Raw genomic sequence first — 16,982 nt, forward strand, 5'->3', positions numbered from 1 at the left:
AATTCGAAACAGCTGGCGGATTAACATTGCAGACCAGCATGTTGCATGTCTTGCATTTCGGAAATTTAATTTCCGCCTTTGTCACGTAGAGGTAATAAAAAAACCTAATGAATAACACCACTATTACTGGCTTTACTGCTCATACTTCAACAAGAAAACATGAACAGTCTTCCTCACTTTACATAGTAAAGAAGTGTTATTTTAAAGCAGACAGCACTGAAAATTAAGATTCTTATCGCAGGCCTAAAAATACAATTTCTGGTTTGCAGCTGGACTTCAAAAACACACAGCATAAAACATATTTTGTAATTGTGGCAAGGTTTTGGTGGCACACTAAATTGATATAACATCCTGGAGGGAAAGTCTTCATTGGGTTTTAATGTGAGGCTGATGAAAGTAATTTGCTATGCTGCACCATAAGAATTGACAGAACTTTGCATCAGCCAGTTCCACCAGTATTTGCGTACTTAAAAAATGCACACAATCAATGCAAGTTATCACTTCGCCAAACTCATGCTTATCCCTTTCTCCACTATTAGCTTACATCAATTTACCTCTGATCTCTAATCTAATAAAAGACAAACATAAACATGTTTTTCTGACCAATACTGAAAGCGAATCATTATGAATGATGTATGAGTATGAATAAAAACATTTTAAAAATGTTATCAATAAAATTTAAAAAACACTGTTTTTTGCTCAAAGACCTCACAGGGGGCAGTTTAGAAGACTTATTCTTTATTATTTTTATTGTATTATTGACAGTGCATATATATACCAAGAAAATATTTATGGTAACTTCTCAGGGTTAACTTGTTAAACAGCATAGTGATCCAGACTGCTGTAAAGCATAACCTTATTACCATTAGCCATGCTCAGCTATACCTGGACTATGCTGTGACAGCCCAATAAAGCAAGCTCAAATCGGTGTTTCATTTTATGTTCTTGCAATTGAAAGAATGTTGCTCCACTTCCATGGATCTGCCCACAGCCAGAAAAATATCAGTTACATAGTGAAAATTCTAATGGTAGAACTGTTTTGATACTTCACCGTAAAATGTAGTTATTACTTAATTTATCATTTTTTATCAAGTCTTCTTTATTTTATTTAATGACAAGTGCAGATTTGTTTGGTTTGCAAGGTGTAATAGCTGCACTACCTATTGAGAGGTGATAACTTGCTTTCAAGTCCTGCAACCATGAATAGCAACCAGTTGGCTGTATTCTTATTACAAAAGTTATAAATAACTGTACTGTATATATTAAATTCACATATCAGCAACCAGATAGAAGAATATGTCTAAACCAGGGGTCGGCAACCTTAGGCACGCGGCAGCGTAATCATTGGCACGCTGGCGATAAGCGCGCGAGAGAAGATTTTTAATTAATTAAATTTTTTTTAACCCTTTCGCACGTAACTTATTTTTTATGCTATGTAGCGCGCGTGTTATGTTACATGGCTCATTATGTTTTCATTAGCATTATTAAGCTTCAGTTAGCTCCCACCGCCACGTTCCAGATAAGATGACGCGCCCCTTAAAACTGACGTTCCACCAATGAGCGGAAAGGGGCAGGGGCGTAGCGAGCGCTGGTTGAATAGGAAATAAAATGCACAAAAGAAGCGTGTCGTTGCGATAAACTACAGTCGGCCTTCTCGACAGGGTTGCCAGTCTAATTTCAAGTGACGTCACATAAAATTCCCGACAAGTTTCGCTTTGGAAAAAGCACTAAAACAACACTCTGCCATGTGTTTACTTACAACTGCTAACCGTGGAAACAAACTGTGGCTATTTCTGCGCATGAACGAGTGTTGAAATCGATGGCTAAAATGCATGTTTTATTTTGTTTAGTTTGACCCGATCTCAGTAAGGAAAACAAACTATTGCTATTTCAGTCACACAAGTCAGTGCAAAGTCACTACCATTAGGCACAATAACTATGCCAAACCTGGCAGCCGGGGTTACCGGATTCTGTTGTTTTTCCGACCAACAAGCTGTTGTTGGTGTTACTAGTTAGCCAACATTACTTTAAAACGAAATTACCAAATCGTTCTGAGTGACCCTGTGAATGAGAAGGTAATTTTCGTTAATGCACTTTGATATTGTGGCTACCATATGGTGACATTTTATGATGATGTGTAACTTAAACGTTGCTCAGTGTAAATCCAATGTTGATTTGTTATTCAGTGTTGTCACTATGATGTTTAACTTTATATTTTTGTCAATTTCTCAAGCTGAAGTCAAATTTACACTCTTGATTACAAAGGTGGACAATACAGCTGTTTTCAACTTAATTTTCTAAAGCACCTTGAGTTGCATGTACTTTCTGCCTTTCCTTTTAAATATGGTCATGGATGTTTTATGTTTTTGACAATCATCGCTACAAATTAATAAAATTACTGTTACGCAGATTAAAGAGTAGTGTTTTTATTTTGAAATTTTATTTTAGATTTGGAATGCTAATTTTCTATAAACTGTATTACATTTTAATGTAATTTCACCCAACATCAACATTTATTTTTGGCCTGCAGCCCTCCATCCAGATTTTTGGCCAATTTTTGGCCCTTCATAGGAAAGAATTTGGGCACCTCTGGTTTAGAAGAAAATATTTTAAAGGGAGCAGGGGAAATTAAACTTTAATTTCTTATAGTTATAATGTCTTATTTAAATGAATGTTCTGTTTAATTGGTTGGGCATTCATGTGCAATTTGTTCAAAATAATTTATTTCTTTATTCAGTGGGCATAGGCTATTCAATGTTTGGGGTCTGTGTTAGCAGTGTACCTATTAAAGCAGAAAGCTAATATGCACACTTCAATATTTGTTTATCGCAAGTCATATCATCATCGCAATATTGAACAATGTTATTGCACATCGCAGAATTTCCCTCATATCATGCAGGCCTAATGTTAAACTTAATGTTGATACAGCACACTAATTAACAAGAACATTTCAAACTGGCACTTCATATCAAAAAGGTTGCTGACCCCTGGTCTAAACTGTAGCCTAAAACAAGCTCATTTTAAGATGGCAAAATCTGACAAAAAACAAAAAGAAATTGCTGAAACAATATGCTGGAATAGTTGTAGTGGTTAAAATGGATCTCTCTTAACTGACATAGGCTCACAGCAGTTAGCTGTAACAATACAGAGAATATTACAGCTACTTCCACCATAACAAGGCCAGTATCCCTGATCCTCCTTGTGTTGACCATGCTCCGCTGTACCTGAAGCAGGGAGAAATATGCAATATGGAGGCAGCTGCAATGAGCTGGGGCTGGACTACTGGAAATGTGGTGTGAGAGTCTACTTGGAGACTGTCTACTAAGAGATATGCTAAAATGAATCAAGCCTTATTGGACCTGGAGTGAGAGGCAGCAACGCCAAAGTGAGCGGGAGTGATAGAAAGCAGGTTGTCATCGACATGCTTTCTCGGCATTCTCTTGGCATCTCTCCCTGCTTACTCTAAGCAGGCCTGTCTCCAAATGGACATGGTTCATGGTCAGTGCAGTGCAACATCGCTGGCCTTTTTCACTGCAGTTAAGGAGAGATAAACACACCCCAAGCTACTGCAGAGACAGAAAAATGTCTTTGAACTGCTGGTCACTATCTTCTCTGGGAAAGTTATGAATGTGCTGCGCGTCAGAAACAAAAGCTTGATTAATTGCTATTCCTTCATTTGGGAGGGGGACTGAATAAAATTTTATCAGGGTTGAACTTCTAGTTGTCAATAAAAAAAAGAAAGACATCCCCCAAGTGTCACCTGCCAAAGTACTAGCATTAACAGTTTACATTTCTTAATCAAGGGCAGTTCCTGGCAGAATCATTCTTCTCAAGGAATAGGCTTAAGTAAGGCTGAACTCGATAGGGATTCCATTCAATTAATGGTCTAGATGGTTCATTTCTTTTCTTATGTCATTAGGTACTAATCTCCTTGGTGCCTCAAAACTAACAGAACTCGAGAATGTGTGTTCTGCTAACCATGCAGCTGTCAGATTCAGAGATGCATTATTTTTTTATTCCTGTCCTCTCATCTGAAATTATAATGAGAGTCGAGGACCACCAGTAACAGCTCCGCGGAGGAAAACATTAAAAACTGAAAAACAGTTTTGAGCTTAGCTTGACAAATCGGCACACGACAATGATGCGGAGATGTACATTTCACTTCATCACTTCACAGCTTGTGTTAATTCAGCGCATTGACACGCAGTATGGTAGATTTCATTTTTTTTTTGCAGCTTCATAAATAAAGGGATAATTTTCACTAAATGACCGCCAGAGTAACACCACAATCTGAGTATTCTCATCGATTATGGAAACAATACCTGTATTAGGAAGTATAACTATCAAATAAACCATTATATAAACAAATCTAACATTTTCTAAAATTTTACCTGTTTGAAGAGCTGGAGGTTCACAGCCATTTCAAGAAAGCATCTCATAGTGCTAGACCGGTGGGCAACAAAGCTTTCTTCACAAAAAGTGATTGGCTCTCCCTGTGAGGAAAACAGAAAAGAAAAATCACGCCCGTTCATATTACAACCCAATTATTCTTGATGTTTATGATTAAGAGCAAACATTTTCCCCAATTCATCTCACCAGCACAGGGTGTTGAACACGCCAGCTTTTCACTATACAAATTTCCAGTTTGCTAAATTGTACATTACCCCAAATTTCATCATTTCAAAAAGTTTCAGTGCAGTTAGAAAATACTCCCAGACACAGACATCATGATAACAGACAGCAATATCACTATCTTACCCCTTATAACCAGTTATTTCAGTAATTCACTTCTCACAAGAATGAAAAGAAAAGATGCATGGGGTGTCCGCAAAAGCTGAGTCAGAACAGTGTTTGCTTTGAGCACAGACTGAGCCCTACGTCTCGGGTTCAAATCCGGCCGTGTCACTGGCCAAGAATGACAGGGATCCCAAAGTAGTGGAACCCAGGTTGGCCAGGGTTTCCTGGTCTCACGACTTTCAGGCACCCTGCAAGTTATCAGGCATGTGCCAGTAACTCAGATAATGTCAGTGAAGTAGCGCCTATCTCTTATGAGCGCCCACTTCACTGCCGTGCCCTGTGTGACTTGAGCAGCAGCCACACAGGTTTGTGGCAGGGTCTCCCTTAGCTGGTAATTACTGGTTTTTGCCTGGTACTTATAAAAAAACCTATAAATTAAAAACTTGCTGGTCAAAATGTCCGGTAATAATGCTCATACAAAACGTAGCTATAACGCAGGCTATCCCTAAACAGGACATTTGTGTTTTAAGTACTTATTTATGAGTTCAGCGAGCTGTACCACGACTGGGCTACACTGGCTAAAATTGCCTGTGTTCTGCCCGTGTCAAGCGTGCCAGCAGAGAGGGGGCTCTCTCTGCAGAATCAAATTAAGACGGCGCTGCGAAGTCGTCTGGAGGAGGAGAGAGTGACGCAGCTTATGCGCACTGCAAGCTGCAAAGACATATTGGACACGTTTGATTTCAAGTCGGCAGCAGAGTACTTTGCCGCAATGAAAAAAGGAAGAAAATAAAATGTCACCTGGTAGCCTACAGGCTACATTTGATGCCATGCAGGCCTAGCCTTTTTTTTTTTTTTAAAACAAGCTACAGATGTTACAGGTTACAGATGTTTCGTAATAGCCTACATTTTAGCGGCTAATGTTGAGGTTTTGCTCAATCGTTACTGTTCATTAAATAGTCAAACTGATTTGAGGTCATTGCCATTCTTTCGTCAACCTAGGTGTACATTATACTATACTATACTATACTAATACAGTCTGTAACACAGACTGTTATTGAAATGTGACCGGTAAGTTTCAGATTTGTCCGGTAAAATAAATTTTTTCTGGACACCGGACCGGCAAGAAAAAATCCTAGCAGAAACCCTGGTTTGCGGATGTATCTGAGGATTGCATCTGCTTTGCCCTGTGCACTAACGCAAGCGCAGAGGTCGCCATAGCGAGACGAGCCTAAAGTGCAACTGGCAATTCCAAAAACATCACATGAAGATGAAAAGGGCTGTTATTCCAATTCAAGTTTTATGTGATTTGAAGACAGAAGCAGATAACCATAATATTTTCCAAAGCATTGGATTCAGCTACCAAATTTCAGCATTTTCAGTGTTATTTCTTACTTTTACTCTGGGATGGTCAGTTTAATCCCACTCCCTGGTGTGTATTGACGAGCCACATTATTGGAGACAAGAAATAAATGCAGTCTCGCTACTTTCATTCGAGAATGCTCCCTCTACCAAAAACTGTCAAACACATGCAAGTGCCTTTTTCTTCTGCACATACAAGACAGCACTTACACTGACCAAAGTGCTGCAAACATTTTGTTTCCAAATATAAACATTTTAAACCAGCCACTTTATTTTACAGTAGATTTGCTTAAGAATTTTCAGTATCAGCTCAAACTTTAATATGTTGGATGCTCATTAGATCAAAAAATTATGTTAAAACATCAGTTTAGATCCTAGCCGAACAGCCACCACGAGAAGCACACTTCAGATGACAGGTGGAAGCACAGACAGGAAAACTGACTGGAGAAGAATGTATGCCCTTAAATATACAAACCAATATTGTTATAGACATGGACACACTTTTGCTTAACCCCCATTATTACAATTTCCTGTTAAAGTGCCCATTTCTAGTTTTCTGGTCGTTCAAATAGCAGCTGTATAAATTTCGAACTATATTCATGCATAATTACATTTATAAAGTTAAGAATTTTTTTCACTTTATCACTCTGAAATACAAACTTTCAGAGTTGCCAATAATGAGTGTGGCACCTACAGATCATATTCAGGGCTGAAATTAATGAACTACAGAAAACATTAATTACCAGTGATTTCATTTGAGCTCATTATTATTTTTTCTCCACTATTTAATTTACAACTCAGTGTGGGTCCTAGCTCCAAACAACACTGGAAAGTGACAAACCTTTGTTATCCTCCTTTTCATGGAAGTATGGATTCTGTAAGGTGAGAATCTCATGTAGATGTTATTTTGTTCTGATTTCTCTCAGCCTGCAGATCCTGTTTTACTGAAAATTATATCCCCTCAACTCAAGACAAGTGATACCATGAGAATATCAGTTTGGAACGAGGTTTGCTCATTTAAATTTCAGCTATATCCAAACTCCGTTGTGCTGGTTCAATTCTCTTACACATTCGCACATGCAGAGTTGTTTACAAAAAATAGCAACTAAGCGTGTATGCAAATTGGATATTTATTGCTATGGACTGAGACATTGCTTCTCTAGCAGTTGGAGCTAAGTAGGGTCAATGCACTTTTATTAGCAAGATAAGCATTCTTTACAATATATGGCTTGCATTAAAATTCCAATTACGCACATTCTGTATTTCCTTAACCCTTTTGCGGGTACATCAACAACACAGAAAATGGAAGCGAGACCATGAAGCTACAAAAAGATGATTCCCAGTTGACAATATTTTATGAGTGTTACAGCACAAAATGAAGTTATCATTATTCATTCAAAAACTGTATCCACGCTCAGAAAAAAATTCTATAAATAACCAAATCCTTGCCAATATCAGATCAATAAAAAACATTTTAAATGAAAGATTAATTCACTGAGCACATGTGTGATGTCTGAATATATTGACATAAAGGAATACATAAATGAGATATTCCTCCAAACTCGAGCAGACGATATATAAAATACAAAGCCAGAGTTTGTGCATTTACACACAATGCAGAAACATCAATTATGTATCCTTACTTCGTGAGTCTACACAGACCAATTATTTTTTGCACTTGAAACAAAGACTCTCCCATATTTGACAATACAGAATACACTTTGTATTACTCTGGTGGTGAGAATTAAATCGTAAGGCAGTTCACCAGACACATTTTAGGAGTTTACAGGGTAAAAGAAAAATAGCAAGAGGTGGCTAACAAGGATCTTCAAAAGAGATGAACTGGCTTTTCAACATCTGAGCTGACAACCCGAGCATTATTCACTGGCTTCCATTATATGTAGTGTTTTTTTTTTTTTTTTTTTTGGAAGACTGTGTGCCGCGTGCCCTGTTCGTTGAGTTTAATCATGGGCTGTCTCCAGCAGCAATTACACCACCAAGAAATGAACAGAACGGTCAACATTAGCGGGGAAAACTAATTAATATTCATCCACTGGATGAGGTGACGCTGAGCTTTTGCTTTCACACTAATGTGGCTATGGCATTTCTAAGATAGTTAAAAGGAAGGAGGTATTAAAATCAATGATGTAAATACCGTTTAAAAAAAATAAAGAGATAAAACGTTAATTTGATACAAACAAGACTTTGCAGTCTGCAAAGTGCACACAGCACGTATGAATTTCCACAGAACCCAGCAGGTAGCCACCACAGCTCCTGTGCCCGGATTGGTTCAAACTGTTCGCCGTGGGTGTATTAATTGGTGGGGGGTACTGCTGTTACGAGGAGTCTGAGGGGAGAAATCTTACAGGTCTGTATCTCAAGGCATCTCGGTAGGATCCAAACAGGGCGGCCTGGGCCCGCAGGAAGGCCCGGGCGACCCCGCTGCCCGTCGCTGTGGACTGCTTCTTCAGCTTGCTCTTCAGAGTGGAGACCTGAGTGAAAAAGACGGACGGAGAGACAGACATAGACGGGAGAGGAAAAGTTAAATTAACACCTCTGAAATTGGTGGAGAGAGACACAAACCCAATCGGGGTGTGAAGTGTCACATTTGCAGGTCAGCCAAAAAAGCCTTCCTCCTTCCTGATAGCTTATCTGTTGTGCTGCAAAGAGCACCTGCTGGTCTGTTAATTGAGGCAAAGGCAGGGGGGGTGAGAGGCAAGCTCTAATGCAGAGTCCTCAGCGCGCTCTCTTTCTCTCAAGGCCTCTTGACATAAATAAGCTTTAATTACTTTCTACTGAACCCACAATTTGTTGGCCCCTTCATGACAGGTTTGCTGCAGGAACAGTGCATGTTATGACTTGTTTTAGGTTGACGAAAGATGCACCCCGGTCAATCCACTAGGACACCTTTCTCTTTTGAGGCAGTCAAAGTACTTTTTGTCACCTTCCTTCCACTCTGATTCCATTGTGCCAGCACCATTAGGCACTGTCTTGCCTATATTCTGTACTAAGGTGCCCCCTACTACCACCTAGATGTATAAACTCCTACATGATCATTACAAATGAAAATCCAGCACATGACCAGACAAACCGAACACCTGGACTGCAACGATGTATAGGTCCCAGGTAACGTAAGGTTATAACCACGCTTCAGAAATGCATACATGCCGTGATGCTCATGCCATCTGGTAAATGCTCATTTACATGTCTGGGTTTAGAGTTAGAGCCTTAGAGAGGCTGATATCAGTAATAAATTCACCTTAATTAATGGGAAAAATAGCAGGCAAGAACTGCATGAACTACCGGATGCTGTCTGCAGCTGCATGAACAGTCAATTAAATAACATGCAGGACAATTCTTAATAATTTACAAAAAAGTGTGACTCTTTAAATGCTTATTGACAGTTTGCAGCACAATACAGTAGTTCATATGGAAATTCAACTTAAGTAAAAGGAAACTCATAGCTCATTCTGAGGACAGAGGATGTGGCACTCAGAAATCTGAAATATTCATCTTGTACTTGTTCCATTTGTTCCCTCCAGTCTTTTTTTCCCAGTGAATGTCCCCAAGCTGACATTGTAAAGCTTTGGAAGCATCAAACAGAAGTTTAGCAATGCTAAATTAGCAAGTGTCATCTACATACTCGCATAGCGTTAAAAGCTTTTATGTTTATGTAAACTATCACCATATTAATATTTAATAGAAATGTGCATTTACCATTTTTTGGGCAAATTATTAAACTGTCACTCTAACACAAAGTCATTCTAACATAAGAAATCATACCCAAAAGAATCCAAGTAAATGGGATGTAATGCAATGATTTTATTGTGCTGGGCTCATTAACATTTAAAAGGTGCTATTTATAGATCTGTTTTAATGGGCTGCAGGGACACAAATAGGCTATACCTTTAATACAAATAAAAATAAAATTCACACGCTTACAGTATGCCTTCAAATGAGAATACCGCTAAAAATGAAGGTCATTTAGAGACCCAAGAGGGACTAACATACATGTATTGTGCAAGAGCAATAAGCCTAAAAAAGACAAAATTGTCCAATCCAAAAATGTTCAATAATTACCTAAAACAGAATGTTGTAACAATGACTGCAATATATTAAAATACATTAAATAGTTCTGATGGTGAACTAAAAATTCATAACTTATTTTTTATAGAGGCGTACACATCTTATCAGGCAAGCAACAACAGTAATTCCACTGTCAAATTAATTAACTATTATACTTTGAATAATGCTAACGAGACCCGAACGAGGCATCAGAGAGAAGCTTAGCTCTACAGGTGATAAACCTATTTGGCAGTGACATTTTTTAGTGTAAAGTCACAGTAGCTGTGATCTGATCAAAGGGAGAGTCCCCCCATTGGGTCCAATTATAACTATAGTATTGCAGGAAAAAAAAAAAAATCATTGAGTTATGATATTCATAATCTATGCAGAAAGGCCTTTCCAGTATAGGTCTTTTCCCCATAGCTGTGATCTTTTCAATTTACATCAAGGGAAGATGGCTCCAGATAAAAGTCTGCCGGCCGATTCGCTTAGCCCACAGAGGGCATACACCGTGCCTCATTAAACTCTGTTCCATTTACTCCCAAACAGGGTTTGAAGTGCACCATGTAAAGAGCATGGGTCAAAGGTCGCACAGAAAACAGATCTCCATTTAACTCACCAGCTGGAGATGATAATTAGCAGGTGCATCACTGTCTCCTTTTAAAGGGATGATATAAGCTGCTTTCACTGGCTTCTTTTTTTTTAAATCATATAACAATATCTATGGTGTGATGCCATTCTGAAACCAGTTTGAAGAATTAGATATGTATGGTACAGATGCTGGATTTCATTTAATAGGATGACTCCCTTTTACATAAGCATGCGTGTGCACACACACACACACTTTCTACCCTCAATTTTTGGTAATGCATTAAAAACATGCATCTTAATAAGCACTTGTACTGTATTCATAGATGTTTGCCTAAAACATGTTTGAGAAAAACTGCTGAATATATATGTGAATTACCATTTTGATTGTCCAATTAACATTTTAAAATGGTTATTTCTGGTATTCCCTTTTATCTTCTTTTATGGAGTTCATACTGTAAGCCCATGGCACAGAAAATAAGGTTCTAAATATCTTCTACTTTTAAAATAAAATGGTGTGTTTGCTAAACTTACTGTGAATATAATTACCATTGTTTCATGTATTTGGAGGAGGGAGTAGCTTCACAAACTCACTAAGAATTAAAAATAAGTTGGAGTCATACGCAGAAGGTATTTTTTACGAAACCTATAACTCTTTCTGTCTAGATATATATTTATTTTGAGACTTCTCAGTTGGGGAACTGGCATATTTGTCAATAGGTAAGGGTAGCTGATCAGCTACATTTAACTGAAGCTTGCTCTTTCACAAGAATACAAAAACACTTTCTGTACTGTATTTTCACTAGCAGTGGTAGAAAATTGCTTTTATGGCAGTTGGCTGGACATACCTACCATGCATCACAAGCAATGACTAAGTGTTAAATAATAATGGAACTCTTCAGGGGAGGGTCAGTTTGCATGTGAAAGGATTTTTCATGCCCTTTGCTTTGAACAGAATCAAATTGTAAGATACATAAAACAGAGCATACATCTCGGTAAAGTATCAACCACAGCTCTTCTTTAAGCACGTGCTTTATGACAGAAAACTACAGTGAATGCATTATCGAGATTGACCACAAAGACAAAACTTAATTTAGTTAGCTCAATTTTGATGGCTATGTACTTTTTAACAGTGGTAACAAAGGAGCTCTACTTATGACCTGTCATAAAATCAGAATGAGAGCAAAAAAACTTCATCTACCATTCATTTTAGCAAAAGTTTTAACCATTTTTGTTATAGACCAATCTTGAATAAGAACACTACAAATTGGTTAACAAGATTGGAAAGGTTTCCATGGATGTTTCTTTGGAAGGTTTCAATTTAAAAATAGTCACTCTCACTCCAATTACCTGCATCTTGGTGTTCTCACTACCAACAGTTTCTTGATCGCTGAACAGAATCTATTCATAGTCCTTTACCTAATCCCATTATCGTAATAAAACACATAGGAAAACTGTTTGGACAATTCAAAGCCAAGACCCAAGGAGGAGAGGCTTTCTAGAAGAAAATGAGTCATTTTATTAGCTAACAGCTATTTAACATTACTATCATTTGTTTTTTTTTTTTAAATTTCATTTTGCCTTTCAAAGTCAACTAATTTTGTCTTTGTTACAATAACCACAAAAAGATTTCTTTAGTTATTAATACAGTTATTAGTGTGCATAAATACAGTAGAGTGCATGATGTGAGGAGTGAGGACTATGCAGCAGGCAGTCCATATACAGGCTGGACTTAGGAATGTCAAAAACAAGAGAAGAGGGTTCTTATGTGTCCCCTTTTATGTCATACATACAATAGTCATGTAATCACCATACACAATCATGCATATAAATCACCTTCGCAATGATAAAAAAAAAAAAAAATATCAGCAGAAACTGGGTAAGTGGTGTTGGGGCCAATTACTAATCATAATCATAATGATTAAAATAATAATATAATGAAAACCATATAAAATACAATAACTACATCACAATACTATTAATTCTTTCATTTGTAATAAAATACAATGTCCTTAAAACAGCTGAACAAAAATATGATTGAATGACTTATGGAATAAAAGGGGGAAAAAAGTAAACCACATTCAAATATCAAAGACTATGGAGCTGCCAAATAATGACCCATAGCCCTTTGCATTGTGCATGGTGCAAAGACTTTGCTTCAGAAAAGTGTTTTGTTAAATATTCTGTCCGGGAAACGAAAGCCGTAGGGAAGCAATTAAAGGACTACAAAGAAAAAACAGTTATGAAAATGTTTAGAATTCTTTTGATGTGCTGTGGTCTGATCTGCACCCGTATATGCACACTCAAGGAACTTTCACATTATTACAACTCTTTGTGTGAAAGGGGTATCCAAAATAAATCTTTGCTGACCCCAACAGCTCAGCATTTGTGCTATTTACATTACTGAGGAAAAAAAAAAACATCAAAGACAAATTAAATAATGTGTTTATTACTTTCTTAATGACAGTTTCACCAACTTTACTGTGGTAATCACGACTTCTGTGATGGAAGCTTGAGCGTTAACATGATGGACGGTGATTTAAAAGATGCATCAGGTCTGAACCAATGGGGGTCAAAGTGTAAAAAAAAAGCCCTTCTACAGCTCAGCGACATACCCCACAATGCACTTCCCTTTCATGCTTAACTACCAATGACGAACTGGACTGAAACACACTGCTTTTGCAGAAAGGCTGTAAAACCAGAAGTCCACAGAGCAGCTGGATTAACACAACAGGTTATTTTTCCACTTATCAGAAAGTGCATGCAACCACAGAGGGAATGTGTGTTAGGGGTAACAAGTCCTAAACCTTCCTGTTCTTCAGTGCTGAGCAGGTCTGTCACCCTGAACATTACACACTGTGCATTACACACTACAGAAGGGGGTTGCTTATCATACTCACATATTTTAATTTGTAATTTAATTTTTAACTCACTTTCCAGATCAATTTAGGAATCAAAGTAAAATGTTTAGAATAGTTCTGCCTTTACACTATTTAGATTTAAAATCGTACATGAATTATATGAAAAAATTCCCCAGCATTCCCAACAGAATAATCAAATAAACAGAACGTAAGAATGTTTAGAATGTTTAGAGACACTTTACATGTAAATGTGCAGAACTGAAACAATGAACACATATTTATGTTTTGCGGGGAATGTTATTGTATTGGTAAGGCAGATTGTAGGCATGTATTATACAGGGGGAAAATAGATAGTAGGCTTGGATGTATATGTATTCCATACTATATTTGAACAGGGTAAGCAAGTATTGCAAGGGTTAATTAATTTGCTGGCATGCAATGGCATGGGTAAATGGGGCAGATAATTAAACTTTACCTGACTTAAAGTTATTTAAGTTTCTGGTTCTATTCTATAACAACAGAATTTCAACGCTCCATTATTTCTGTTTTTGTTTGTTTGTTTGTTTATGTGTGTGTGTGTGTGTGTGTGTGTGTGTGTGTGTGTGTGTGTGTGTGTGTGTGCGCGTGTGTGCGTGCGTGCGTGCGTGAACAAGTGACTGGATTTTTGTGCATTGTTTCTACTTGGCAGGCAGAGACTCATGTATGTTCGAGTCTATCGCATGTTTTCATTACAGCAGAATGTTCGGCTCTAAATTTTTCAATGTGTTAAGTGTGTGTGGGTGTTTACATGATTGTATAGTATGTATGCTTGGTTAGCTGAGAAATATCCATGTTTAAAATTCTGAGTCTTAAGATATGTTCTCAATAAAACAGAATATTCGCTGCTCTAGTGTTTATTTCTGTGAGCATGTGTGTACGTGCACATGTGAGTATAATTGGCAGAAGAACAGACATGTATGTTTGAGTGTTTTGGAATGTTTTCAGAATTACAGAACATTCAGCTATACACAGTAGCCTTCCATTTTTAAAAGCACAACTACAAAATATTCAAAAAAATTTGAATAGTGTAAATCTATATATAAGATATAATATGTCATGCATTCTGTTTGGGTAGCACAAAAACTGTTGGATTACAAAATGTTTAAATTTTGGGAAGAGAGAGAATAATATTCTGCACATTCCAAATATTATTAATAATATGATACATCTGCAAGTGCACTGTAAGAGTAGAGTTTAATGAGGTATGAGTATGACCCTACTAAAGACCTCATTAGAATACCAAATAATTCTCCAAGTGCATGTACCAGAGAGACAGCATGTGTGTAAACAGGACCTACAGCAACAACGTGTCTTCATCTTTAAATAGAGACACTTATACTACTTCAATAATAGTCACAATTGTTTATCATTAGATTTTAAAAAGTAAAAAAATCAAGCATTTAAACAGAACATGTCTAAACATATCTTCAGATAACCTTACTTTGAAATAAACCACTTCAGGACAGGACACCAACCCAGAAATGCTGGGGGGAGGAACCAAAGACAGTATGGCTGGTTTTCATGAACAAGCCAATCAAAAGACTACATTTTAGCTTGTGAATCACAACAGTACTTTCCCCCAAGGGAATGAGCTCATCAGGACCAAGTAAACCTGGCTGACTCTGCAGTTAACCGTTGGAGTCACCATGCAGTGTCGAGTAAGCAGGTAAGATTTACCTTGTAAAAACATTTTTGTTGGTTGATCTTGAATAGCCCCTACTGAGTGTTTCAGAAAATCAATTTAAAATCAGCATAAAACGAACAAGACAGATCATCCTAAGAATGCATTTACCCTTCATTCTTAATTACCAGATCTTCTGTGACCATTGGTATATTTGCAAAACTACCAACCCAAATACCTCATTAAATGCCATTTGATTGAATGTGCCAGGTGCTTTAAGGTGGAAGTGTCAAAACTATACTTTCTCTGATTAATTTGTAACTATTTCCAACTGGCATCTGGGTGTTCACAAAATGTTCACAGTTGATCAAGAGCACAAATGATCAAGAACAGAGAGGGCAATGGCAAAAATGTGTTTATGTAAGGAAAGTTATCTAAAATTATTTTTTGCATGTATAATTATTCACTATGTCCCATTTGCCAAAGCAAATAACATATCAATATAGTATCAAAAATGATAAGGTGTGAAATTTAAATCAATCCTGTTTATTAACAGTCCTACCGATTTCCTATATTTTCGTAGCTTTAATGACTACTGCAGAGAACCTCCCTCACCCTGTCGACAATGTATCAAAACCCTATTATAATTGTTCTGGAACAAACAATGTGGGGGAGTTCCACAATATTTTCAGAGGCACTGCCTTGATCTTTTACAAAAGAGGCAGTTGTTCTTTGCACACCATATTCTTCTTTCTCCTTCAGAAAGCTTGCCTTCATTATGAGATGAAATACAAAAGTAATTTTAGACTGAACCTGGCTCTATTTTCAAAAATTTGTGTGACAAATTAATTCCAGACTTGCAACACGCCACACATCATAAATAACTCTCAGAACTGTCCTGCATTTTTAAACAGCATGTTGTAATTAAACATTAATATTTTCATTACGAAAATGAATGTTAACCTGAAATCTACCTAACGACTCATATCAAGAGAATATTTTAGGAAAATTCATCTGGGGTTGGATACTGTTTTGACTGAAACATGCACACTTGCTTCAACTCACATTCTACTGGCAAAAAACATGTTTTTGTGTACTGTTGTTCAAAACATTGAAAATAAATTTAGGCTACAATTTCCCAGCTGTTTAGGCTGCAGTCTTTAAAGGAATGCATACAGCACCTAAAAAAGATTAATTTAGTCTGCTTTTTAAAATAATCTAATGCTATAATAAACTGTACAAATGACTTCTGGGGGCTCAGCTCGTCCCAACTATTTATTCCACACATAGGTGAGGGGACACAAGTGAGATTCCCTCTGTAAAAGCCACACCGGTACTGTAATCAAGTTGGGAGCAATGAGTGGTAGAAACATCTGAGCTTTAGGGCAATGAAGCCTTACCAAGCAGATTTTCTTAAAACATTAATTCATTATAATTTCAACTTCAATGGCCAATGTGGACATAAAATTCTAATAGCAAATGATTCTGTTCTGTTCTATCACCACTGAAAAAGGCTGAAAGGAGGGTTTTTGATGTCTTCGCTGTATATACACGGTGGTATGTTGGATAAAAGATAACCGTTCAAATTTCTCAGTATCACAGAAATCTGTGATACGCCACAGATAACACACATGCTGGAAGGATATTTATTATTTTAACAGACAGCTATACTTGTGAATTTAAGTATAGCTTACTTTAAATTAATTTGAAGA

At 37.2% G+C, this 16,982-nt stretch overlaps 1 protein-coding gene across 2 annotated transcripts in view; it reads right to left on the reverse strand.

Moving 5' to 3' along the window:
• The window catches only part of dennd1b (DENN/MADD domain containing 1B), an 85,734-nt gene that overhangs the window by 12,236 nt on the left and 56,516 nt on the right, over positions 1–16,982 (reverse strand). For both annotated transcript variants that reach the window (XM_036520787.1, XM_036520789.1), the window contains 2 exons: positions 8,463–8,588; positions 4,392–4,493 (listed from right to left, as the gene is read on the reverse strand). In XM_036520787.1, the coding sequence (XP_036376680.1) occupies positions 4,392–4,493; positions 8,463–8,588 (228 nt within the window). The remainder of the gene's footprint in view (positions 1–4,391; positions 4,494–8,462; positions 8,589–16,982) is intronic.

Source organism: Megalops cyprinoides, chromosome 2 (assembly GCF_013368585.1).
Source record: "Megalops cyprinoides isolate fMegCyp1 chromosome 2, fMegCyp1.pri, whole genome shotgun sequence".
Taxonomy (NCBI): Eukaryota; Metazoa; Chordata; class Actinopteri; order Elopiformes; family Megalopidae; genus Megalops; species Megalops cyprinoides.